This window comes from Elgaria multicarinata, chromosome 17, assembly GCF_023053635.1.
Source record: "Elgaria multicarinata webbii isolate HBS135686 ecotype San Diego chromosome 17, rElgMul1.1.pri, whole genome shotgun sequence".
Lineage (NCBI taxonomy): Eukaryota > Metazoa > Chordata > Lepidosauria > Squamata > Anguidae > Elgaria > Elgaria multicarinata.
In genome coordinates this window covers 2,914,033-2,941,711 of record NC_086187.1, presented here as the reverse complement: position 1 = coordinate 2,941,711, position 27,679 = coordinate 2,914,033, and the positions used below count along the sequence as shown (strand labels likewise).

General features: G+C 51.1%; 1 protein-coding gene across 2 annotated transcripts in view; it reads right to left on the bottom strand.

Moving 5' to 3' along the window:
* Window positions 1-13,013, bottom strand: part of SCNN1B (sodium channel epithelial 1 subunit beta) — a 45,456-nt gene extending 32,443 nt beyond the window's left edge. The window contains exons 1-2 of one of the 2 annotated variants that reach the window (XM_063143179.1): window positions 12,926-13,013; window positions 828-1,153 (exon numbers count right to left, since the gene is read on the bottom strand). In XM_063143179.1, coding sequence (XP_062999249.1) covers window positions 828-870 — 43 coding nt within the window. In that variant the 5' untranslated portion in view covers window positions 871-1,153; window positions 12,926-13,013. Of the gene's footprint in view, window positions 1-827; window positions 1,154-7,520; window positions 7,568-12,925 lie in introns of those variants that run through there. The other variant, XM_063143180.1, reaches the window with a different exon arrangement.
* Between the last annotated feature and the right edge of the window lie 14,666 nt (window positions 13,014-27,679).

Here is a 27,679-nt window from a genome sequence, read left to right as displayed (position 1 = left end):
GAGGAGACCCATCCTTCTGGGTCCCCAGCAAGCAAGGGGCTCAGCCCCCTCCCCAGGAGGAGTCAGGATAAGCGGACAGGGAGGAGGAGGAGGGAGGGAGGGAGGGAGGGTCCGGTGTCGAGGCTCCAGCCTCTGCCCACGTCTGCTTGCAGCTCGGAGGGCACAAACGCCAGCCAGAAAAGGGTTCAGAGGGATCTGGGTCAGTGCTTCTCATGCTCACCACCTGTTTCACCATGGAGCATGTGGCAGTATCGTGTCCGGTTGCAAACGGAAGAGCCACACTTTGATTTATTTATTCATTACATTTATATGCCACCCCACAGCTGAAGCTCTCTGGGCAGTTTACTTTTACTGGGCCAACTCAATGGTCACAAAAAAGCGAAACAAACAAACAAACAAACAAAAAGTGAAACAAGACCTCAACCGGCAGAGCCCAATTTAAATGTCTGCAGCCCCCTCCTCACGTTTCATCTTAAGATTCTGACCACACAGACTCCATGAATTCAGACTCCCCACCCCTCAGCCCACATTCCCCCAACCTACTTTTTGGACTATCTGATGAAGAGATCTCAAAGGCTTGCACATTTTGGGGAACTTGTCTTAAGGCCAACATGGCTACCTTTGGCTTGTGTGTGACTTCCCATTGGGGCATCCATAGAACCATAGAACTGTGGAGCAGGGAGGGACCACAAGTCCAACCCTCTGCAATGTGCGGGAAAACCAATGAAACCCTCCACAAGAGGTGGGGTGCCCCAGCCTCTGCTTAAAAACCTCTGAAGTTGGAGAAGCCACAACCTCCATTTCAACCCAGTCTCTCGTTCCCTTACCTGGCACGCTCCCAGCTTCTTCTGTAATAGCCAGCGGATCCATGGTAATCTAGAACTGCATCCGTTGCTGCTTCAACTCAAAAGATGCCACAGGGAAATGCACCGCTGTCCATTCACCCAGGGAGAGAGGGTGGGTCCTGAAACCTGCTCAAGTGCCAGGCAGAGCAAGCAGCATTTCAACCAATGGTCTCCTTTGGCGCTGAATGTCTCAAACATTGGCAGCAGTGGCTGTTTTCAGGGTCACACGTGCACAACAGGGCAGGTCCCCTGGAGAGAGCGGCCAGCAACAGCTACTGGCACCTGGAGGTGGGTGGGCTTGGCATCACCTGCAATAAAAAGAAGGGCAAATTACACACCTGCATAGACCCTCAAGACTCCGCCAGCCATTCAGCAACCTGCAAACCTGACAGGTGTGCTTGGTGGTTGTCCCTCAGTGTGGAACGTCTTCCCTTAAGAGTCAAAGGGTGAGCCTGGGAGCGCTGCAAGACCTCTTCCTTGGGTTGGCCGCTAACAGCAGATGTGGGGATGCTTCAAACTGTTCTATGCTTTACTGATCTTAACTGTGTACTGATTTCTATTATATTAATTACTCCCCAAAACACATTAATTACCTTGAGCCTTCATAAGAGGCAGGACAGAAGCCATTGTAAGCAAACACAAAACACTCTACCTTTTCAGGCAGAGAGGTTAACAAAAAAATATTGTTTAGGAGGTTTTTGTGTTTTCACTCCCAGGGCAGTGAGATCACAGGACGACGGACTTTCCTCGTTCTTTCAAATGAGGAAAGTACGTTGGCCTGTGATCTCACTGACCTGGGAGGGGCACAGCTTAAAAAAAAAAAAACACCCTCAAAATGGAACACATTTCTGCCTTAGGAGGTGATGGCTTCTCCTTATTGCACGTATCTAAGCAGAGCCTGGGCTCTGGGATGCGGCACCCGCCTTGTAGAAGCTGCACTCAGCAAGGGGCTGGGTGAGACGACTCCAGAGGCCCCCTCCCACTCTGAGACCCCCGATGCAATGAATTGCAAACCCGAAAGGTAGTGATTTCAACATCTGCAAGTATGAACAGAGGTTTCAACATTTTTGCCAAAGTTAGAATTTGCAGAGGGTTCATCGCTAACCTTCTTTCAACGGGATAAGAGGTGGAGTGGGGGGACAGAAGGGGGGGGGACAGAAGAGAGTAAAGACGTTCTCTCCCTGGGCCTGCTAGTCACCACGGGTCCTTTAACCTCATGGATCTCTGAATCTACGTGACGCACCCAGGAGCGTTTGCAAGAAGGAGTTTATTTGGGATGGGCACATCAGTCCCATGGTAACAGCCTCTGTTTCCTGAGACAGCAGAGACAAAACATGGGCAAAGTCGCTACTAGGAGGAGGGCTTTCTCCGCTGTGGCACCCCGGCTGTGGAATGAGCTCCCCAGAGAGGTCCGCTTAGCGCCTACACCGCACTCCTTTCGTTGCCAGCTGAAGACCTTTTTATCTTCTCAGTATTTTAACACTTAATTTTAACTTAAATTTAAATTTTACTTTTCTAATTCTGTATTTTAATCCTATATCAATTTCTGCTGTGTGGTTTTATCCTGGTTGTGCTTTTTATACTGTATTTTGTATTTGTGTTTTTAGACTGTTGGTTGTTTTATTATGGTTTTAATTTTTGTGAACCGCCCAGAGAGCTTCGGCTATTGGGCGGCATAAAAATGAAATAAATAAATAAATAAATATAGAATCATAGAATGCAGGAATCCACCCTAAAGCATCCCTGACAGATGCTTGTCCAGCTGCCTCTTGAGGGCCTCTAGTGTGGGAGAGGCCACAACCTCACCAGGCAACTGGTTCCATTGTCGTACTGCTCTAACAATCAGGAAGTTTTTCCTGGTGTCCTGCTGGAATCTGGCTTCCTTTAACTTGAGCCCGTTATTCCGTGTCCTGCACTCTGGGAGGATCGAGAAGAGATCCTGGCCTTCCTCTGCAGGACAACCTTTTAAGTATTTGAAGAGTGCTATCATGTCTCCCCTCAATCTTCTCTTCTCCAGGCTACACATGCCCAGTTCTTTCAGTCTCTCCTCATAGGGCTTTGTTTCTAGACCTCTGATCATCCTGGTTGCCCTCCTCTGAACACGCTCCAGCTTGTCTGCGTCCTTCTTGAATTGTGGAGCCCAGAACTGGACGCAATACTCTAGATGAGGCCTAACTAGGGCCAAATAGAGAGGAACCAGTACCTCACGTGATTTGGAGCTATACTTCTATTAATGTAGCCCAAAATAGCATTTGCCTTTCTTGCAGCCATATTGCACTGTTGGCTCATATTCAGCTTGCGAATATGAGCCAACTTTATAAAATAAAGATGGAAACCAGCAAGCTGGAGGACTCAGGAGGGGCAGGTGGTGGAGGGGTCCCAGAAGGGCTGGGCGCTGTGCCATCAGCTGTGCAACTGAGGGGCTGCCAGATGGACGGAGGGCTCCTAGGTCATGTGCAGCTAGTCTGTCTTTTCCTCCTTAACAGATTTGCTTCTGGTATGAAAAGAGATGGGAGAAGTGGTTGGAAAACTCAGGGTTGTTGTTTTTTATAAACAGAAGGCGGCAAAGTCTGCCCCCTCCATGCACACCCCAAAAAAATCAGTGAATGAAGCAGGGTAAAAACCTTGTCTGGAAGCACCTTGAGAACTAAAGGGGAATGTGAGAAGGAGAAAACCGTTGCGGCGGGTGGGGGTCCCCTTGAGAGGGAAGCCTTTGGTGGCCAGTTCCAGCCAGACTCATCGTCTGACCAGCTGCTGAAACTAACCAATCCATGGCTTGCTGCCTCAGTTAGGAGCTTTGAATCTACATCATTCTTGAAATCTGATAAGTCCTTTATCTGCAGCAGCAGCAAAGAACATTCTGCAGGACACCGTTCACCTGGTAGAGCTTCCACATGGCTTTCCAACAAGCAAGACACATGTTGCCCGTGAGGAAGCCCCATGTTTTCCATTGCAGAGAATCTCTCGTTCAAGGATTAGTGGTTTTGACAAGGTGGTTAAGCAACAAGGTAGAAGGGAAGTGCTTTCATTGGAATGGCAAATGGAATGGCACTCCAGTTTCAGCCAGCTGGCAGTGGGCCTCGCAGCTCAGACCCCAAACTGTTCAGTCGGGGAAGAGCGAAGAGCTGGCTGCCCTCGAGAGGGCCCTCTCGGCTTCTTGAGCTTTGGCTCCTGCTCTGGTCTCAATGCCATTTGGACAGGCAGAGAGGTCTGGCCTAAGGCTGCTTCCATGCTTGGCTGAGGGACTTCCTAGAACACAGGCATGTGTTCTAGGGAGGAGGATGCCACCAACAGGATTCTCTTGAACATGGATTGATTGCTGCCTCACACTCTTCGCTTAAACTAATCTTCAATAGGGTACTATTGAAGGCATTGGACTGGGTGTTTTGTTGGCAATGGTAGACTTCCTCTCTGCGTGGGTTTCACGCAAGAGCACACTGCTGCTGCTCTCTTTTGGATCTATGCTGATCCCTCATTTCCCTTGAGTACATTCGTGTCCCTACCCTGCACGCTGCTGCACCCTCTTCCACACAGCCATAACTATCTGCTCTGAACTGGCTGTCCTCAACCGTTTGCTCCCCACAGGACCTTTGTTACATTTGTTACACCTACACATGACAAATGCATGCTTTCCAGCAGGCACATAGAATCATAGAATCGTAGCGTTAGAAGGGGCCTCTAAGGCCATTGAGTCCAACCCCCTGCTCAGTGCAGGAATCCACCTTCAAGCATCCCTGACAGATGGCTGTCCAGCTGCCTCTTGAAGGACTCCAGTGTGGGGAGAGCTCACAACCACCCTAGGCAATTGGTTCCATTGTTGTACTTCTCTAACAGTCAGGACGTTTCTCCTGATGTCCAGCCGGAATCTGGCTTCCTGTAACTTGAGCCCATTATTCCGTGTCCTGCAGTCTGGAAGGATCGAGAAGAGATCCTGGCCCTCCTCTGCGTGACAACCTTTCCAGTAGTTGAAGAGTGCTATCATGTCTCCCCTCAATCTTCTCTTCTCCAGTGTGGAGAAGCACCGGTAGGGAGCATGTTTCTCCCCGGTGTGATGGAGCTTTTAACATGCCCAGTTCTTCCAGTCTCTCCACATAGGGCTTTGTTTCCAGACCCCTGATCGTCCTGGTTGCCCTCCTCTGAACACGCTCCAGCTTGTCTGCATCCTTTTTGAAGTGTGGTGCCCAGAACCGGACACAATACTCGAGGCCTAACCAGGTTGAATAGAGGGAAACCAGTACCTCGCGCGATTTGGAAGCTATACTTCTATTAATGCAGCCCAAAATAGCATTTGCTTTTTTTTCAGCCACATCACACTGTTGGCTCACATTCAGCTTGTGATCTACAACAATTCCAAGATCCTTCTCATTTGTAGTATTACTGAGCCAAGGATCCCCCATCTTGTAACCGTGCATTTGTTTTCTTTTTTCTAGGTGTAGAACTTGGCATTTATCCCTATTAAATTTCATTCTGTTATTTTCAGGCCAGGTCTCCAGCCTATCAAGATCACTTTGAAGTTTGTTTCTGTCTTCCAGGGTATTAGCTATCCCACCCAATTTTGTGTTATCTGCAAATTTGATAAGTATTTCCTGCACTTCCTTGTCAAAATCATTAAGGAACCCAGTAAAACCAGTTAGACCCAGTAAAAATGACAAACATGCAAAGTGACATGTGAAGGCTCTACTGTGAGACAACTTGCATCAAAGAACGTAAGAAGAGCTGTACTGGATCAGATCAAAGTCCCTTCTAGTACAGTCTTCTGGTCACACCGGGACCAATCAGATGCCCCAGTAAGTATGACATGAGTCCATAAGCAGGACATCAGTGGAACAGGACCCTCCCACCCATGTTTCCCAGCCACTGGTGTACATAGGCTTACTGATACTGGAGGTAGTACGTAGCCATTGATAGCCACCGCCGACGCCTCTTGCATGAATTTGTCCAACTCCCTTTTAAAGCCATGCAAATTGGTAGCCATCTCTACATCCTGCAGTAGTAAATTCCATAGTTTGACTCTGCACTGTGTGAAGAACTTCCTTTTATCTGTCCTGAATCTCCCACCATTCAGCTTCACAGCGTGACCCCTTTAAGTATTATCTGAGGGGGGGGAGATCTTCCGATCCCCTTGTTCCATGCCATGCATAATTGTTTACACCTCTGCCATGTCCCTCCTTCCTTGCCTTTTTGCCAAACTAAAATGCCCCAAATGTTGTAGCCTTTCCTCACAGTTCCCTGTTCAGCTTGCTTGTCCTTTTCTCCACCTTTCCCAACTCTACAATGTCCTTTCTGAGTGGCAGCAAGCAGAGGCATTCACAGTATCCCCAGTGTGGATGCTCCAGAGGCCGGATGGTCTTGGCAGGTTTGCTTTTGATTCCTTTTCTAATTATGCCCAACATGGAATTTGCCTTTCCCAGAGCAGTGAAGAACATCTGGGTCGGTGTTTGCATCGAGCTGCCCTCCTCCTCCTCCTCCTCCTCCTCTTCCTCCTCCACCACCACCAGGGCCCTTTCCTGCCCAATCTGCACCAGCGCAGCCCCCAACCGTGTATACGTGAAGTCAGGATCCCCTCCCCCCTCCCCCCAGTGTATATCACTTCACTTTTCTGCCATCTTAATGCCCACAGCAGCCCACCACAGATGAAGAAGGGGTGTGGCCCTGCTGAGACCAGCTCATCTCACCAGCAAACTCTGGCGGGGCGGGGCAGTGGACGGTTGCCTGCTCACGCTCAGTCTCGGTGCCTTTCATGGCCCAGAATGGCTGGCCAGCCTCCAGAGGGTGCGTTGACTGGAGCCCAGAGTCTGTAGCTGAGAAGGAGGCTATGGCTTGCTCAATGCCTGGGCGGGGGTGGTGCGGTGCCAGGCTCCCAGTGGATCCTGAGGGTCTCTTGCCATGGGCTAGCTCACAATCCTACCCTGCAGGTAGGATGCTCACAAGGTGGGCTGGAGCATTCCTGGCCAGGGGGTCTTCTAGCCCAGTGGTCTTCAACTGGTCCAGACCCACCTCAGGCTCCCAACCTGCCACATGGGACCCACTTTCACAATTTTCTCCATGCCCAACATGCCGACAACAGCTTTGCTACGATCCATCTGGACTGATCTTGCGACCCACCAGTGAAGACCGCCGGGCTAGCCCACAGCCTGGAAAGGTCTCTGCCCCAGAAAGGAGGCTGCTGCTGGAGGGGATGAGACCGGCAGGGGAGTGGGGTGGAAGTGGGGCACGGTTGCCCAGAGAGGCCTGCGGTGGTGAAGGGCTTGGAGGGAATGCCGCTGCCCCTGGCCCTGCTCACCCGGGAGAGGAGGGCTGTTCTAGGATCCCAAGACATGGGTCGGGAGGGGGGCGGAGGCGGAGGCGGGGGGGCATCGCAGGAGTTCTTGCGGGGCTGCGTTTTATGACCCGGTGCTCCCGAGCAAGGGACACGTGTCGCCTGAAAGCGGGCGCCCGGCCTGTCCTGCCGCGCCCGGCGCTGGGAGGTCAGGGCAGTGTCGGCCTTGGCAGGGTGTCAGGCCGGCGGCTCGACGGGCCACCCGAAGCCCAGAGCCCAGCTCGCCACACGCAGCCCGGCGCCAAGGGGCAATTCTGCGGCCCGGCAGGGCGCGCCGCGCCAGAGGGAGGGGACAGGAAGGCGGCCGCTCGGTCTCCCCCGCCGCCCGCCCGCCCGGCCGCCCGCCCAGTGCTCACCTCGTCGGCCGCCCGGCGCTCCAGCTGGCGCAGCTGCTCCCTTCGCGCGTCCTCCCCGACGGGGCGGGCAGAGTGACACCCAGCAGGCGCGGCGGCGGCTCCTGCCGCTCCCCGCCCCTCCGCCGGCCTCCGCCTGCCCCTGGCACTGCTCGCAGCTCCGTCCGTTCAAGCGCCACCCCCGCCGCCAAATCTCGGCTCGCCACTTCCCCCCTGCGCCTTTATCCAGCTGCCCGACAGGCAGAAATGCAGCCGGCGAAGCTTTTCATGGCATGGAGATCGAGGGGCGGCACTTCACTCGCCGCATTTCTGCCTGCTATCTAAAGGCGCGGGAGCCGAGCCAGGAAAAACGTGGCGCCCCTACGGGGGCCTTAGGGAAGAAAAGGCACTCTGAACCTGCTCAGAGGCCCTCTCGTCTATGAGGCATCAGTTGCCATCTCTGATAGGAGACGCTATGCTTTGGGCTATCATGGCTAGCGGTTCCCCCGTCCGCAGCTCGTGAGGGTGTCCCCGAGTAGGGGGGCGCCCCCTTCCGTGCGTGTTGCCGGGGGCGGCGCGTCCGTCCGTTGGTCCAGCTTTCCCCTCCAGCCCAGCGGGGCGCCGAGATAGGCCAGGCTGGCTCCGACGTGGCGCTCGCCCGTGCGCCCCCTCTGAGAGAGGAGCCCAGACGGAAGGGCTCTGCGCCGGCGGCGGGACGCCTTCCTGCCACCGAAATTGCCTGCTGTGGCTTTCCCAAGGGCCCCTTCTGGTGCAGGTGTTAGGGCCAAGGCGGAGAAGGGGCCACCCGAGCTGTGCCTCGCGCTCCCTGCAGTGCGCCCCGACCAGGCCTGGAGCTCTCTGTCCAGGCCTGCTCGTGCTCTGGGATGCCACAGGCCGCCAGCCTCCTTCCCGCCAGCCTCCCTGCAGGGGGCAAAACGCTTTCCGGGGACTGTGGTGAGGTTTACCAGGGAGATGTGGCCTTTTGGTTTCCTCCTGCTGCTGCTGCTACAGTTCTGCTGTCAAGTTTCATGTGAATATTTTAAAACCAAGTTTGTTGTGCATCATTTTTGACTATTTCGAACATGGATGCCCCAGATCTCAAGATCTTGTATCCCCTGATGTGATGGGAGCTGGCGGTGACCAACAAAGAAAGAGATCTTGCGGTTCTGGTGAACAGGGGCTTGAGGAACGGGTCCACCCAGTGTGCGGCGGCTGTAAAGAAGGCAAACTCCACGTTAGGCATAATTAGGAAAGGAATTGAGAATAAAACGGCCAGAGTCATAGTGCATTTATACAACTCTGTTACATGTCCACACTTGGAATACAGTTCTGGTCACCGGACCTAAAAATGGATATTGTAGAGCTGGAAAAGGGCAGCGAAAATGATCAAGGGAAGGACTGAAGGAACTCCCTGATGAGGAAAGGTTATAATGTCCGGGACTGTTCAGCTTAGAAAAAAGGCAAGTAGCAGGAGTACAAGAGTATGCCTGGTGTGGAGAGTGTAGACAGGGAGACATTTTAATTAATTATTAATTAATTAATTAATTACATTTCTATACCGCCCAATATACCGTTCTCTGGGCGGTTCACAAAAATTAAAACCATTCAAAGTATAAAACAACAGTATGAAACCATAATATACAATACAATATAAAAGCTCAACCAGATAAAAACAGCAGCAATGCAAAATTACAAATTTAAAACACCAAGTTAAAATTTATTTATAGACTGTTAAAATGCTGGGAGAATAAAAAGGTCTTCACCTGGCGTCTAAAAGCATATAATGTAGGTGCCAAGCGAACCTCCTTAGGGAGCTCATTCCACAGCCGGGGTGCCACAGCAAAGAAGGCCCTGCTTCTCCTGGTAGCCACCTGCCTTACTTCCTTTGGCAGGGGCTCGCGGAGAAGGACCCCTGAGGATGACCTTAGGGTCCGGGCAGGTATATTTCCTCCTTTCCTCAAAATACTAGAACCCAATGGGGTCGTCCCATGAAGCTGATTGGTGGAGATTCAAGACCAACAAAAGGAAGCCCTTCTTCACACAGCAAATAGATGTGTGTTGTGGAATTTGCTACTGCAAGACTTAGTGATGGCCACCTATTTGGATTGGCTTTAAAGGGGATTAGACAAACGAAAAGAGGGTAAGACTATCAGTGGCTACTAGTCCTGATGGCTATATGCCACCGCCAGAATCTGAGCCAGTATGCCTTTGTATACTAGGGGCTGGGGAACGTGAGCTCCATCACACCAGAGATTTATTGCACTCTCGCCATGCCTGGCATGTGTTTTTGCAGGGGGGTCCTCACATTATGTCGTCCCTGTCCTGCGCAAATCTTGCCTCTTCCCCTCCCTTTTCCATCTTATTTTGGAGCAGGGAAAGTCCTGTTTCCCCCCTCCGTGCACAATAAAGCCGCTCCTGCATCCCATGTATTACTGTCCTTGCGCTATATCAGACCATCCCGTTTTTTACTGGGGGCTGTCGAAGGGCAGTCTCACTGACAAAAGAGGAGGGTGGTGAAGTTCTCCACTCAACTGCTTAACCGTGAAGGGGGAGGAAGAGAGGGTGCCCGAACACCCCGCAGAGAAGGTGAGTGCGGCCACTGCTGCCCATTCCTGGACTCATAGAATCATAGAATCATAGAGTTGGAAGGGGCCCACAAGGCCATCGAGTCCAACCCCCTGCTCAATGCAGGAATCCACCCTAAAGCATCCCTGACAGATGGTTGTCTAGCTGCCTCTTGAAGGCCTCTAGTGTGGGAGAGCCCACAACCTCCCTAGGTAGCTGATTCCACCGTCGCACTGCTCTAACAGTCAGGAAGTTTTTCCTGATGTCCAGCTGGAATCTGGCTTCCTTTAATTTGAGCCCGTTATTCCGTGTCCTGCACTCTGGGAGGATCGAGAAGAGATCCTGACCCTCCTCTGTGTCACAACCTTTTAAGTATTTGAAGAGTGCTACGATGTCTCCCCTCCATCTTCTCTTCTCCAGGCTAAACATGCCCAGTTCTTTCAGTCTCTCTTCATAGGGCTTTGTTTCTAGACCCCTGATCATCCTCGTTGCCCTCTTCTGAACACGCTCCAGCTTGTCTGCATCCTTCTTAAATTGTGGAGCCCAGAACTGGACGCAATACTCTAGATGAGGCCTCACCAGGGCCGAATAGAGAGGAACCAGTACCTCACGTGATTTGGAAGCTATACTTCTATTAATGCAGCCCAAAATAGCATTGGCCTTTCTTGCAGCCATATCGCACCGTTGGCTCATGTTCAGCCTGTGAACTCAGTCCCATTCAACGCTATAGTTTTTACTCCTGAGTAGGCATGTCTAGGTTTTATGACCAGAACAATGTCTGTTTCCTATTGCCATGCCAACATTGACCACAAACTTCTCCAAAACTGATTGTAATATTTTCTCTTCACTTATATTGTTTAACATGATCTTAGGGGAAAGCACAGTGTGTTGTTTTGCCGTAACTGTGCAGTTTCAGGCTGCCGTACTCTTGTATTTGCACAGAAATAAAAACATAGAACTATATATAAATTAACTGCAGGGGGAAGGAGAATGTGGGGGGTGGTGGAGGAGGAGGGTTTAGTCGGCACAATAGCAATATCTGTAGCGATACAGGTGAAAAGATGACACGAACTGAAGAAGCCCGACAGCACACAGACGTGAAAGTGCCCGGCGCTAGACTCGCTGAAGGAATGGAGGGAGAAACAGCGGACTTAAAGTGCGCATGCGCGCATGTGATGCAGCTCCACGAGTGGGATGGTGCTATTGCATTCATGCCCTACTTCTGGGATCCCCATTGGGGCATCTGTGTGAACAGAATGCTAGAGTAGGGAGGCCTTTGGTCTGATCCAGCCTGGCTCTTCTTATGTTCAAGAGAATGTGGGCTCCCTGTACACCTTCCCACCCAGCACTCCTGATTTTCTCAAATGGGATGTGAGTGCTGAAGTCATGAGCTTTGACCTAGATTCCTAATCTGTGACAGGTGAAGGAGGGAGGCTGTAGCCAGTAGTAAGAGACAATGGGCATGTCTACACCTGCCTCCCACCCCACACCCCCGATCATCCCTGTGCATCCAAATCACACACGGGATCCGGGGAGGAGGCAGGGATGATCCCTCCATTTTCCTGATATAATCCTTAGGTGTAGAAAGGGCCATTTGCTCCGCACATGCTTACAGGAACTCTTCTTCCCTAACATATTTCTGGCACTGGACATAGATTATGTTGTTCCTTCCTGTTATATATGAAAGTTTAATATACTGCCCATCATGAAAGCTTCCCCGGCACTGTACCGTGGGCCTGAAGCCCCCCCTCCCCCGGCCACTGGTCCTATTTTCCCTCTTTGTGCTGTTTCATGTGCAATTGCCGCTATTTGCATCAGGAAGCCCTTGTGCAAAGTGTGGCTGGTGGCTGGCAGCTGTGCTTTCTTCAATGAGATTCTGAGGAAATACATCATCTTAAAAGGACCAGCTCCGAGACAAGCAAAACACACAGAGACGATACCCAGGGCACCTCTTTGGCACAGGAACCCAGAGCAATGTAAACAGAGAGAGAGAGTTCACTATGGATTTGCCAAAGGGCTTCCAGATCAGCTGCCAGGCCAGCCTTTCGTTAAGGACTTTAATCACAGTGAAGCCCCTGGCATCATGTGAGGTGGAGGTGCCTCTTCCTGCACCTGTGCGGATCCTTTCCAGAGGCTCTGCTCTGGATGCCCCCCTGGCGAGAAATGGGCTTACATCTTTTCTAAGGCCAAAAAATAAAGGCTAAAGAGCATACAGCTGCACAAAAATACAGAAAAGCAATATTTGTAAAGGGTGACAAGGGGAGATAAGCAAACCAATACAATCGAAAAATGATCCATAATGTGACAAATTAGGCAAAACCGTCATTAAACACAGATGAGCAAAGTTTTACAGGGATCACATGCTGGCAGAACTTACCGCCACTGAGGCTTTACTGACTGTGTTGCCGGGAATTTGAGTCAATCTTCTTTCGGGGAGAATTAATAAGACATCCTGAGTGGGAGAGATGTCCTAAGTGTTCGCCTTATCTTTATTCCCACGGCATTTGCTCATTAGCGGCGTTCTTAAACACAAATCTATTGCTTGCTTTTCTGAAGAAACTGTGCATGATGAAACAAGACTGAAACTGGATTCCTCTAAAACCTTTGCTCATCTGTGTTTAAAACATTCATGCTTCGGTGTTATCTTCTGTTTGTGTAATACCTATTATGCGTGCTTTTTGTGTGCTTGTTTAATTACCTTGTGTTACCTTTGCCTAATTTGTCATGTCGTTCTATATCATTTTTCAATTGGGGTGGGTGTGGAGGTACACTTGGACTGAAGACCCCATTGAGGGAGCTTCCAAAGCAGCCCACTGCCCTAAACATGTCCCAGGCGTCTTCACTCTCACTTTGTTGCTTCTTACCTGCTCCGGTCAGGTTGTCATAGAGGTCACAGAAATGGAGAAAACTCTGAAGCCAATGTTTGCCTACAAACCCGGCCCTCCATTCCAGAGACAATGCTAGGGAAGAGTGATGCGTTGTACTACTTCCAGGCTCCTCCCCCTTCAGAGAGCGCAGAGTGGCCGGCCTGTGGCAGGGGGTTCCCTGCAGTCTCCCATTCCAGGCCCTGAGGAAGCTCAGATCCATGTAGCTTCAGCTACGATGTAATGCTGGATGCTTTCAAAGTAGACTGTACGAAATGTTGCAGAACACGAGCCAATCGAGGGTGTGACTCTCCTTAGCCAAATGTTTGCCCTTCCACCCACATTCCCAGCACCTCTGACCTGTTTCAGCCACGTTGGCCTTGAATGTCACCCTGGCATGCATCATAATAAGCCCCGCCTCTTCCTCTGCCTGAAACTCCTGCTTCTCCCTTTCTGAGATCTCCTGATGGCTCAGGTTTAGCGAGTTTAGACCCATGGAGGAAACTACTGGTTGTGTTTTTGCTTTTCAAATAATGATGACTGTGTTCATAGGAAGCTGCCTTGTACTGAGTCAGACCATTGGCCCATCGGGCCCAGTACTGTCAACACTGACTGGCAGCAGGAAGAATTTTTTTCCAGCCCTAGCTGGAGATGCCTCTGGGGATTGAACCAGTGACCTTGTGCGTGCCAAGCCGGGGCTCTGCCACTGGCCCTATTGCTCCTCCCCAAACCACAAAGTTCCGGGTTTAGTTCCAAATTCCTGTTCCAAATCTCCTTTCTGCCAAGCTGCCTTCTTTGACCTCAGACCCACATAGTCTCTGCTTTCATCAACAACTTTGCCCTGATGCTTTTGGGGTCCCCATCCAGTGAATGGCAATCGTAGCCCCAGTAAAGAATGTTGCCATAATAGGCAGCCAATTTTCACAAATTTGGCCTTTTACCTGAAGTGTCAGGAAGAGAACCAGACTCAAGATCTGTCCATTTTGTACTCCTGCTGCTGCCTTGGCTGGGCTTGCTTCCCCCAAGAGAACCCTTGGGGCTGAAGTTTGGTGAAAATATCGAGCCCCCCCCCCCCCCAGTCCTGCTCAAAGATTATGGTCCTCAGAGGTCTCTGGGCAAATGGAAGAGTGGGCAAGCCAGTGTGAGTCTGCAATGCAGGGGGAGGGGGTCCAGATGTCATTGGATTGCAACTTCCATTGTCCCTCACCATTGGCTGTGCTGCCCAGGGCTGATGGGAGTTGCAGTCCAACATCTGGGGTTCACAAGTTGCCCACCCCTCCTGTGGTGGCTCTCCCATGGGCTCTGTTCTTAATTACCTTGCTCTCTCTTCTTTTTGTGGGGTTTGATAAGCAAGCCAATTCTCAGGTGGGCGGCCGGTGCTTTGAACTCTGGCCTGCCAGGTCTGGGTTTTGAGCCAGGAGGTCCCCAGTCCATTTAATATCTCCAGTCCTTTAATATCTCCGGTCCTTCTTTCTCCCCAAGTGAGGATCCCTGGCTGAGCAGCGTGAGCATCATTGGCAAACTACGGCCCTCGGGATTATTGAGTGGCAGCCTTGACAATTGAACTGATACACACTGGGTGCAACTCCATACTGGAGAACAATGCCATATTCTGACTCTCAATCAGCACTTGCTGGTTTGGATGGATGGTGATCACTGCAACTGGAGGGAGGTCTGAGCAGGACCTCCGAGGGTTGGGCGACAGGTCCATGTGCCTGGAACACCTGTTGTCTTGCCCTTGTGACCAGCAGAGGGATGGAGGAAGGATGATGCAGCAGAAACAGAAGCAAAACCAGCCTGTTATTGGGGTTGGCATTGCCAGGCTGCCTCTTGCTGCCTTGATACAGCACCAGCATAGACTTGAGGGCCAGGGAGTGGGGATGGCATGGAGGTCTAGAGGGGTACCTTCTCCAGGCAACCTGTCCATTTGTGTGCCAATCTCGAGTGTTTGCCTCCTGGGCTGAGCACTTGGGATAGATGTGGGGTTCTGCTGGTCCACCACCCACCCCTGCTGCCCATCAGTCTCCCAGACTGAGCTGACGGAGATGGTCTTAGACTTGGTGTTGAGAACTCCCAGGATGATTGTCTTGAGAGAACTCAACATGCATGCCAAGGCCAGGGGTTCCACGATGCCTCTGGACTTCATGGCCACCATGACAACTCTGGGGCTGCCCCAACATGTCATCAGCCCAACATATGTGGCAGCCGGACACATGCTGGGAGTGGTTTTCTCAATCAGGCAGCAGCAGGAGGATCTGACGGTGTGGGGTTTCACAGCCACATGCTTGTCATGGGCAGATCATTTCCTGCTGAGGTTTAGACTGCCAGCAGCTTCTCCCCCCACCCACCCACCCACCGCCAGAGTGGGGGACCTATTAAAATGGTCCAGCCTTGGAGGGTCCTGGGCATTTTCCTGCCGGTGTGGCTGTGGTGCACCTGCCAATGCCCTGGTCACTCTCTGGCATAGGGATATGACCCAGGTGGGAGATCCAAGTGTGCCCAAACGTTCTCTCACACCAGCTTCTTGGTATACATCTGTGCTGAGGTCAATATAGAAATAATAATAATAATAATAATAATAATAATAATAATAATAATAATTATTATTATTTCCTACCCGCTTCTCCGTTTGAAAAAGGGATGGCAGCTAGGACATGGGTGAGGAAAGCGCTTGCTGGATCCCACGGAACCCCAGCTAGAGCACATGGTCAAGCCTGTTCCGTGGCAGAGAAGGTGGCAAAGAAGCACGCAGCCTACTTCCAGTCTTATGCATTGGCGGCAGTGGCAGCCGCCGGACACAAAGACAGAGGCGGTGGTGGAACAAATAAGTGGGGAAAGGGGGAGGGGAGCTTACCTGGTGCCTCTGCCATCTGCAATGGCAGGCGGCGGAGGCACCAGGTAAGTGGGGACACCTGGCACCCAGAAAACTCCTGAGTCACCTCGGAGGGTCTGAATTTGGCCCGGCTTCGGTGTCAAGGCAGGTCGGGAACCCACGAGGCAGCCTCAAGGCAGATTGGGGCTGCTTTGGGGGCTCCGGATCAGCCTCTGAGGCAGATTGGGGGGTCCCTGCACAGCCCTACCAGTAACTGATTCCAAAGTAAATTGTTTAAAGATTATTGGATAACTGGGGTGCATTGCATCGCCTGCCGTTCCTTCGCCATCGCCTTCACCCTGTAGGGACAGCAAGAACCACGGGTGGACGAACACATGAGTCCCTGTAATAGGCATCTCTGCTGCCACCAGCGAGGAAGTGAACAGTGTTGCGTTGCTTCCTCCTAAGGGTGTAAGAACAGAACTAGAGTTGTCTGCTTTTTCTTTCCCTCGATCCAGTGGTAGTACAGTTCAGATGGACAAGTTAAGATGAACAAGTTAAGATGGAGGAAGCAGGCAGAGGAAAGGATTTGAATGAGCAGTTAAAAACACCCGTTGGAGACAAGCCATGACCCTTTCTTTCGTCATCGATACCGCCCCTTGAAAACGCGCCCACAGAACACCGGATTCAAAACTGATGAAAATACATGCTACAGTTTGAGTGGGGCACTTTCACATGAACGGAAGAACCGGACTTTCCACACACCAAAGGGGGGGGGGCAACTACAATTATAGCAGGATATGGTCGGCATCATAGGAGTTCCTCGCCCCAACAGCAGACTATTATTTATTTATTTATTTATTTATTTTATTATATTTATATACCGCCCCACAGCCGAAGCTCTCTGGGCGGTTTACAACATGTTGACGTCATGTGAGTCCTTTGCAAGCAATTTGCCACGACAACAGACTATAAGGTTGGTGTGATAGGGCTCTAAGACCCCGCAGTTAGTGTAATTCCAGTAGTGGAGGGTGGGTGTCCAGAACACCACCTGGCCCACTTACATTGAGGGACTTTCAGTTGTTGAGGCCTGTGGATGCACACAAGGTGCTTTGTCAAATTTGGCCAACACTTGACCCTCTTGGCTTATCACCTCTAGTAGGGATGGAATTCCAGATGGTCCAGGAGGTTGTAAAATCCTCTCTGAGAGGGGGGAGATATCAGCCTTTTAAAAAAAAAAGAGAGAGAGAGAGGCAGACGTCATCCCACTCCTAAAGAAACCTAACCTAGACCCAGAGGATGAAAGCAACTATAGTCTGGTTGCTAACATCCCCTTCCTGGATTTGGTGCTCAAGCGGAGGAAACTGATTTTCTAGATCCATTTCAATCCTGTGTCAGTCCTGGTTTTGGAACAGAAACTGTTGTGGTCACCCTCTGCAATGACCCCACCTACCTGCATCTGAAAGCCAGGCCTGAACCCAGATGGGGACAGATCCAGAAAATCAATACTATTATATGGAGGATGCTATCAATGGCTACTGGTCCTGATAAATGGCTACTAGTCCAGTACCGGAGGCAGTATGCCCCTCAATCCCAGTTGTTAGGGAATGTGAGCCGGAGAGTGCTGTTGCATTCATGCCCTGCGTGTGGGCTACCCATGAGGGCATCTGCTTGGCCACTGTGGAACAGGATGCTGGACTAGAGAGGCCCCGTTGGGTCTGACCCAACAGGGCTCTTTTTGTGTTCTTATTCTCCAAGACTACCTAGATTTGAGAAGCCATCATCTGCTCCAGAAATGGAGGATTGGACAGAAGAGGTGGTTATCACAGACTGTAGAATCTAATTTTTCTTTTTCAGAAAGGTTCAGAACCATCGTCTTTGGGATGGGAGGCACCATTCCCTCCCTCAAAGAAGCATTCATTCATTCTCAATTCTCTTCAAACTGGAAGATTTTAAAAGACAAGGCATCCCAGGACCTAGAATATAATGTGCAATAAACTTGCATCAGAAGTGACTTCTTATGACATGGACGAACTTTGCTGACTCTGAATTTAAACAACACCTGTCAAAATTTAGCACCCCTTTAACCAGCCATCCAAATTAGACTACTGCAATGTGTTATATGTGGGACTGCCTTTAATGACTACTTAGACATTCCAAGTGCAAAATATATTGACTGGAACTTGCTACATGGAACATATCGTACTAGTGTTAAAACAGCTGTACTGGCTTCCAGAATGTTTCCAGGTGCAAGTCAAAGCACTGTTGTTTATTTAAAATCAAGCCCTTTTTCTCACCTTGAGCCCCAAAGGACCACCTCGTGCTCTTCCTACAGGGACTGTCTGGTTGTTCAGATGTTCCTATGAGGCAGTGGAGGCTGGTGGCTCTGATGCCAGTGGGGCAGTGAATCTGCTCTGGGTTTCAGTCAGGACCAGTCAGAGCTCTGAAGGAGCGATCTTGGGTGGCTCCTTTAGAGTTCTGACTTGTGCTGACTGAAACCAAGAGCGGATCCAATGCCCCACTGGCATCTGACCCACCAGCCTCTTCCTCAGACAGGGCTTTGGAGCAAGAGGCCTCCGGGGCGCAAGTGCTCCAGCTGTGGATTTCAGGCAACCAATTTTATTTGCTCAGGGTTTTAATTGAACAGTATGAATTACTTTTATCTGCTGATGTTACAGGGTGCTTTTTATTAATTTTGTATTGTACTTTTCTATTTTTTGAATGATGTTTATATTGTTTTTAATATGGATTTTCTTTAAATTTAAAGGTAGAATATAAACACGTTAAACAAATAATTTCACCTGTTATGACACAAAGAAAAAATCCAGCTGGTGAAAATGCTTCTTTTAAATGCTATCAGTAGATTTGATAGACAAATGTTTTTTTATAAACGCTAAAATGTTTCTCCAACACACGTTTTAAAATTTCAATGAACACAATTGTTGGAGGACAAACAGCCCCCTCCACAGCTGTGTTTGTAGCCCAAACACTGCAGCCGCTTGTGAGACGGGGCATGAAATGGCCGTGGAGCTCCAACCCGCCCGCCACTCGAGTTCCTCATGCGGTGACCGTGACTGCAGGATTCGGACTGGGGCTGGTGTGCAGAAGTGCCTGGGGCCAGCTGCCCACGGGGCCCTGCACCTGTTCCAGGCAGCTGCCGGAGTCCCTGCCGAGGCCACCTGGGAGGGGTCCGATAAGGGATGAGGGCAGGTGGGGGATGGGGGTGCTGGCAGGCAGGCAGGCAGGCAGGCAGGCAGGCAGGCAGGCAGCCACCATGAAGGGGGCAATGGGGGAGGACGCTTGGGGCCCTGGCCAGAGAGGTCGCCCAGTGAGAGCCTGTGCCCCCACCCCTCAGACTATCCAGGCCACCACTGCTCCCTCTAAGATGGACACACAGAAGCGGTCAGACGAGCACTTTATCGCACGCTCGCTACTGCCCACTTACAGATGTGCGCGTGTCCCCTCCCACAAGCCTCCCACTCGTTTTTCTGTCGCAAAATCCAACTTTTTAAAAAACTGGAATGTGCTGCAATCTCCTGCTGTGGGCATGAAAAGCAGTGTGATAAAAACACCCCCTGAATGGGCCACATGGTCTTTGTTTTCTTCCTCTTTCCTGGCCGGGAAGAATGAGTGACAGAAGCGGGGGCAGAGAAGCGACGGTAAGGAAATGCGATCCCCCCCCACACTCAGTGTCAAAAAGACATAAAAGCACATCAGCGCTCGGCACGTACGCTCCAGAGCCTGCAGGGCACGAGAGCCCCACTGGCCACCTGTGCAGTGTGGTGGCTAGAGAGCGGCAGTGTCTGCATGTAAGAAGCCCACTAGCTTGAATCCTTGCTGAACTCCAGAACTCACTGGGAAGCTTTGAGCAAACTGATCTCAGCTACAAGGCTGCTCTTCGAAGGGCAGGCATTCCTACAGTCATAACAGCCAGCTGTGTCAGCTTTAGTGTGCTGAGGACTCAGGGCCCCGGAAGGACGTGGCTCTGCAGGCAGGGCTGGGTGAGCCCTTTTGTCCTTCTGGTAGGGTCAACAAACAAGGAAGAGGTGTAGCAGCCGTCCAGATGGCAGCCCTGTACGTCCGCCTTTATCAAGGCATTTGGCTGCTGTTTGCTTTCGTGTGTGTGTTTCTTCTACCCCCCCCCCCCCAAAATCGGGATCCAGGGGTGGGTGGGGCTTGTTTCGCCTTCTGCTTCAAAGGGTTGTAGGGAATGAGAAATTCCTCCCTACTTCCATGCCTGTCAAACATGTTGGGTATCTCGCTGCTGCTGCTATTCCTACTACCACCAGCATTTATATGGTGCTTTAGTTTAAAGCATACAAAGGGCTTCATACATATGACTTCAGTAATCCATACAACCACCCTGCAAGGTAGGCCACTATAGGATACTGATGCAAGAAAACTAAATCACATGGAAACATGATTATGTGCACATGGTACATTGTCTACACACCTTGGTTGTCTGCCAGTGACTTCCCAGGGAGATGCCAGCCAAAGGAGGCTGGGTTTTGAAGATTGAGGCTGTCTAAACGTCATCTTTGCCCTGCAGTGGCTCCGAATCGGTCCTGCATCGGTTATTTGATGCAGCCGCCAATTCAGAGCCACCATGGGGCAAAGAGGCAAAGATGCGCAGGAAAAAAGTTGGGGACTTCTCCTGCAGGAGTGAGGTTAGCATGAGGGTGTTCCCTGGCAAAAGGCGACCTTGGATTGGTCGCTGTCAGCCAGGGGAGGGGGAGGGGGAGAGGGCAAGCCCATGTACCTGCTTCTGTCAGGATCACTCGATGCCACCCTGCAGCAGCGATACCATGGGGTTTGGGGGTGAAGCGCCCTAATTGGCACCGAGAAGGCAGCCCCTGGCTTTACCACAGACCTAAAGGGACAAGATCTTGGCTTAGGGCTCTCCTTGTGAAAAGAGAAGCATGGGACGGAGCTCCCTCACAGGGCATTGCCAGGTAGGCTAGGAAAGATATGGGGCGGTGGGGGAGGGGAGGGGGAGGGAGGAATTGAACGTGGGCAAAACTATAAAAGAAATATGTGCGAGTATTTTCCACTCAGAAATTATAGCTGATTAGCATATACAAAATCAAAGCATGAAACCACCCTTGAACTTGCATTTCAAAATGGCGGCCGTGTGCTAATTTGTAGTTAAGTGTAATGCGCAGAGCATGGCTGATACTTCACAAAGTTCACTGTTTCGAGTCATTTATAGAAAGCTCTAGATTTTCCAATCCCAGAAAATCATGAGGTGGTGACTGAGCCTTCCTTGGGAGGCCGCCCACCCCCCTCAATGGATAGTTGCATGTACTATCACCACCGAGTTACTGTCAAGGGCCATAAATGTTGGCTAACTTCTGTCAGGAGGTGTCATTTATATGCATGCAGCACCTGGTGAAATTCCCTCTTCATCACAGCTGTTAAAGCTGCAAGAGTCCTGCTCTCTTTGGTCATGCTATGCAGGGCTCCTGCAGCTTTAACAGTTGTTAATTTCATAAAGACACCCCCCTGCACGCACGCACGCACACACGCACGCACGCACACTTCCCCTCCCATCTCAAGTAGTTTGGCCCTAATTAGATAAAGAAGAAGGAGCTTCCATCTCAGGTGAAGAGAATGAGCCGTGGAGCGCCAGCCAGTGGTGTGAGCTTGTGTACAGCTTGCAGCCAAAAGGTTCCTGCGGCTTCATTTATTTATTTATTTATTTATTTATTTATTACATTTTTATACTGCCCAATAGCCGAAGCTCTCTGGGCGGTTCACAAGCTCTCTGGGCAGTTCAAATCCTTTGCTGCACAAATCTTCCCAATCCCAGTGGAACCCATTCAGAAGATGGTCCACAACTGGGCAGTGGGAAGGGGCCCTCCAAGGCCCCTCCCGCAGAATATGCCAACGAGGGGGCGGCTTCTGTGACGGAAGCGGCTCCTTTTGTCCAGAACGTGGCCGTGTTCAACCCAAAGCTCATCTACGCTCACACCCCTTTTGCAACAGAATTCTTTGCTTCTGAACGTCCCTGCTTCCACGATCGGCGCTCACGGGCCACATGCGACTGATCTTTCCCACAATGACAGGAGTGCCGTGGCGGGAGCACGTGTGCACCCTGACAGCGCTTGCGCATGTATATTGGTAGAAGTGGGCTGGGCCCAGGGCCCAGGTGTTCTTGATTTTATTGACTGCTGAGGGATGTGCAAGAGCACAAATGCGCAGCAACACACGGGGAGATAAGAACTGTGTCAAATATGTGCTCCTGGGCAGAAATATGTTTGTATGAAAAAAAAAATCAGTAGTACCTCCTGCGCACCTTCGACACCCTTGCACACTCCCCTCGCATCTGGTTGGCTGTTCGCTGAGTCATGAACTCGCGAGAGGGGGCAGACTGGTCTCAGACCTCGGGATTGTTGCAAAGGAGGGGGGGGGGGGACAGCAACAAATCCAGTCAGGGATATCCCAGAATAACTGAGTGGTGGACTCGGGATCAGCTGTGCGTCATGCGGCCCAGTAGGGGCGACTTCAATATTATTCTGGAAAAAATGGCTGGTGCAGGCAAGGAAAGAGGACCACTGGGCCCTGGGCTGATTGCTGGCACTCTGTGCTGACCTGAGCATCGCTCAAGCCTCCTGGCTCCGGGCATGTTTTGTCTTTCTAATCTCCCTGCTTGGAGATCAGAGGGAGGCCAGGCTCAGGTATTTTGAACAATTCCACCCTCTACAATTACTAGAGGAACAGAACGCAAAGCAAAAGCCACGCATTGCCTGAAGAAATGTCCCCATGCTGCTTTTCAGCCACATCATGATGCCCTGGGTGGTCTCCTGCGCAGACGTTGCAAAACGCAGCAGGAGGAGGGTGACAACTTCCCTGCTGTGGCGGCTGCAATCCATGCCATTCTGAACTCTGGCGAGGCGGCCTTGCAGAGGTCCAGGACAAACTATCAGATGGTGACTTCATGTGTGCATCATTTCCTAATTCCTGAAAGGGGTTCTGAGCCAGGATTTGCTGACTTCAGTCTTGACTTTATAGTTATTAGGGTCCCCATGGACCGCAGACAAGTGCTCAGTTCCAAAGCAAGAGTACACAGTTGGGATCAGATTTCTGAACAGTTGCGGCATAATTGTGTCCAGTGATCCCTTTGCTGAAGAACTCAAGAAGGGCTTTGCTGGGTCAGAGCAAGGCCCAGCTGCCCGTCCCTGGCCCAGGCGTCAGGCTGTGACCATCGCACTGGCTTGGATGTATGTCTTGGAAGACTATGGTCTGACTGCTCCTCTCTCATGATCAGAGCTGCTGCTGCTCTTTTTGAAACAAACAAACAAACAAATCCCACATGTTGTACTGAGCTCCTCTGGGGTGGGGGATCGTTTTTGACCTCACGAGACCCACTGCAGTCTCTGGAGAGGGCATATAGGCCCCTGTTACTTACATATCCCAGAAAAACTATTGAAGTTTGCAGACTGATTAGCTGCACTGCCTGAGACACAAGGATGATCTGGGTGCATTTAAAGGACCCAAGCCACCCTGTGAGGTTCTGCTCTCCTGAGACCTGCCCTGCCTGCAGCAGCCGTCACGGGGCACGTCCTGCCCTTCCGTCCTTCCAGGCGGAGGACTCGTCAGCGCTCTTCCCTCTTCCCTGGTTCAAGATTGTAAGCCTATGCGGCAGGGCCTTGCTATTTACTGTTTTACTCTGTACAGCACCATGTACATTGATGGTGCTATATAAATAAATAAATAAATAAATAAATAAATAAATAAATAATAATGGGGCTTTGTTGGCACTGTTACTTCCTAAGGAAGCCACATATAGCCCCCAAAACCTGACGAATGAGCACAGATCTCCTTGTCCAAGAGTGTAGGATGATATGAACAAGGCAACTGAGGACGCCACTTGCAAGGGCTGAACATTTCCAGAATTTCTGAAACACTCAGTTCCAAGCAGAAGCCTTTCAACCCTCCTGTACAGCTCTGGGCATTTTGCCGGTTCGCTTTTTTTTGCCTGGACACGAGCATCTGGTACCATTAAGAGGCAGCCCAAGGGCTGGCCTAGCCCTAAAGGAAGTGCTTTGGACAGCAAATTCCCCCCACCAGTCTCCAACCCCCATTACAGAGCAATGAAGCTGGGAGGGGCTCCACTTTGACCTCTTCCTACTGATGGCCCTGGCTTCCCGTTGGCATCACTGCCTTGCTCTCATTAAAGCAGCTCCCTGTCTCTCTTGAGTCATTCACGTTGCTTCCTGAATTAGGCTTTCGTGGTTCCTGGCCAAATGGAAGAGAGTCTACCTTGAGTCAAACGGGGTGGGGGGAATGGAATTCCCACCACCCATGTCCAAATCCTGGAAAGCCAAGGCTGCCTGCTCCAAGCAATGCATCCAGGATGGCTAAATGTGAGGACGACATCACCTCAATTGCACTCTGCATCATCAGGATGAATAAGAGGAGGGAGATAGTGCTGCTGTGAGAATGTGTTCCTCAACCCTGCAAAGGCTGGGCCATGATCCTCTGAAAATGGCTGGGTGCCAATGGCGTTTGACCTAGTTAATGCAATGACTTGGGAGGAAAACATGCCCATGAAGTCATCATTGACAGCAGCAGCTGGTAGAACTTGCTCAGCACCTTCTCTAGTCTCATTTACCAGGAAAAATCAGAGTGGCTTCCTTTTGGGTCACAAGAGAGTTTCAAAGGCCACCTGAAGCTGCTGCTGCCGCCGCCGCCTCCCCCTTCCCCCAAGGCCTGGAATGGGTAGGGAGGCGGAGCCCAGCTCTTTGGAAAACTGAGCACCTTGACCCTCTTTGGACCTGGAAGCGAACCAAGGCCCTATCCTGAGCATCTGCTGGCTTGTACAAGCTGGGCAACCCTGTAGCAAGAGGGGCAAATGCTGGTGATAGGGATGCCATCTCCCTGGCCAGCTATCCCATCCAGTGTCTGTACCTGATGCCTGAGACAGGTTGGGAATTCTGCTGGTAAACTGTCCACCTCATTGCATAACAGTTTCCTGGCCTGAGCTGCCTTGAAGTGGTCTCAAATGTAGTATTGAGGACCCCAAGCTTATGGTCTTGGGGGGACTTTAGTATTCACTGAGGCAACATTACCAGGACTGGCTCAGGATTTCATGGCCACCATGTCAACCATGGGCTTGTCTTTGGTATTATCTGGCCCAACTCACACTTTGGGCCTGGTTTTCTGAACTGGATTGGGAGAAAATGATCTGTGGGTGGGGGAGCCAGAAGTGAATCCATTGGCATGGACAGATCATTATCAGATCAGTTTTGACTCTCAGGCTACCTGTAACCTCTTCAGGGGTGTGACGGTCTGTCCCTCGGGGAATGATAACTCTAGGTGGGTTTCTGAGGTCTCTTGGGGATTTTCCTGCAGGCTTCGCTGGTAGCCCTGCCAGGGCCCTGGTCTTTGCTTGGAATGAGAGGATGGCCTGAGCTGTTAATATAATTGCTCCCAAACGTCCTTGACCCAGCTGTAGAACTGTGTCAGCTCCTGAGTATTCAGAGGAGTTGAGGGCAAGGAAACATCTATGTTACCCATTAGAATGCAAATGGTAGAAGACTTATAAAAATTTTATCGAACACAGGGAAGAATCCATTTGTGATCTTATTCTGTGGTGGTGATGGCAGCAAAGCCATCTTACTTCTTCACCACTATTGCATGGATGTGCAGAAGAGGGTGTAGTGTGAGTACAAAGCCACCCATGCTGCGTACCAGGTTTGGACGTCATGCCAACCTGCGCTGCAGCCTGGGGAATAATGCAAATGGCGGCCCCACAGGGGCTGGTGGAGAAACCACAGTCGCTTCTTCCCCCGGCAGCGCGGTCATCCGAACATGACCCAACCCTGGCTTAATCGTTGCCTTTGCCAGTCAGCATCACCCCCTCCCTCCAATGGCCTTCCCCTCTGCTGAATTCAGGAAGTGCGTGCACTTTAAGCCGTGTGGGGAAAGCCCTGGAGGCATGGGGAAGGTGGGCTCCCATGGCCACTGCTCCACTCGAGAGATTGGAGGGTGGGGGACAAGCAAACAATGGGCGGACTTATTTTTCTTACATGTTTTTTAAGCACCCCCCATCCCACACAGTCCATTTGCTGCCATTTCTTTGCCTATCGCCTCTAGTAGCTTTTCTCTCCCCTGGTCAAAGATGCCACAGCAACGCAAGATCTGTTCCCCCTAGAAGAGTAAAGGAAAGCAGCTCTGTGCGTATATGTGTGATTTTGAGCAAAAGCAGGCCAAGGAATGGGCAAAGCTGCCCCTACTCTGCCCTCCCCCGCCCCCTTCTCTCTTTGAGCATGATGTCCCGAGCATGATGTCCCAAGACTTGAGCAGCACACAACTGGGCAGGGCCGGGGGCTGCGGAGGGGCCGGGAGACTCCGGGTGCCGTGTGAGAACGTGCGCGCGCAGGTCAGCGAGTGTGAGCCCTCCGTTCGGAGCAATGGCTTGCCAGTGGCTCCCCACACCCTGGGTGGGACAGAGTGTCTTTCAGGCCCATGAAACACCCAGGCACGGGTTTGGGGCAGAAGCATTCCTAGACAGTCATGACCCTGGCTGAACTCCCAGTGAGGAGGAACGCTTCAAGCATGGAAATGCGCCACTGCCTCTCCCTTGCACCACAGTGCTTCAAGATGGTGTGTGGGAGCAAGACTGAGGGGGGGGGGGGGGCTGTGGCGTTACACCCCACAAGTCAATTCCAAATGTATGTCTGCAGTGTGTAAGTCTGTGGTTTTTAGAATGTTGGCCTGAGTGGGCGGAGTTAGAATGTCTTGGGAGGGAGAGGAGTGATATATAAGGGAATGACTGAGGGGATTGTGAGTTCTTGTTCTTGTTCTTTTCAGGAGAGAACCTTTCAGGGAGACTTGTTAGGTACTCTTAGAGTCTGTAGTGCTCTCTGTATTTATGGTACTTAAGTTCTGGGAAATTTGAGAGTCAGTGTAGTGAGTGGTGTCTTTAGAGTGTGGTGTGCACGTAGTGGAAGTATATTAATCAATACTGAGAATAAAGAAAGTTCAAGAGTGATTGTGTGAGAGAAAGGAAAGCGCGAATGTGAGAGTGACAGGATTGTATGGAAGGTTTCAAAAAGGTTTTTAAATGTTGTTATTTGAAACAAAGCTTATGAACTTTTAAAAATAAATTTTAATTGTTTTGTTTTTAAAACTACCACAAAAATCCCACGTGTCTGTTTGGCATTTATCATCTTAAGTTTACACATTTAACACCCACTCTGACAATCATTCACCTAAGCAGATATAACTCACAGTGCATTATTATATATATTAAAATCCATTCTCCATTTTAAACCCCTTTCTCCACATAGTTTGGAGGAAGGTGGGCTTTATCCCTTGCCTCAGGCGTATCAAGTGGTGGTGCTTGGCTTGAGCAGGGAGTGGCCTCGGCCGGGTCTGTTGTTCAGAGCCTGTGTCGCCCCATGAGAAGTGGTGGCAGCCGTGAGGTCTGGTGTTCAGAGCCTGTGTCGTGGCAGGGGCTCCTCCCCAGCCCACCCTCCTCTCGTGCAATAGCACTGGGCTGCAATTGGAGCAGCACCTGCAAGGGCCTGTCTTCTGGATCCAACCTCCCCCACTGCAGAAATCACTATTGCTCAGGTAGTGGGAACACGCTGTAAGCCCTTGGTTTATGTTGCAAAGGAAAAGGCTCCCTCCCCCACTTTGGCATGAAGCCAGTGGGGAATGGTGGCTGCTGACAGCTGATGGCCCCACTCGTGCACCAAAGCAGCTGGGAAACAAGCGCCAGGGGGCAGCTCACACCGTGCGCAAAAGGCTGCCTGTGCCAGCCAGTGCTCGCCCGGGCACAGCAGCAACAGTCAGAGCTGCAAAGCAAGGAAACCTCAAGGCTTTCAAGGGAACCTCACACACACGGTCTGGATTGGTGCCATTGGGCCCTCCTTGGAAAGAGGCCTGCAGGGCCCACAGTAAGGAGAAGCACACGGCCGGCCGTGGGGCCAGCC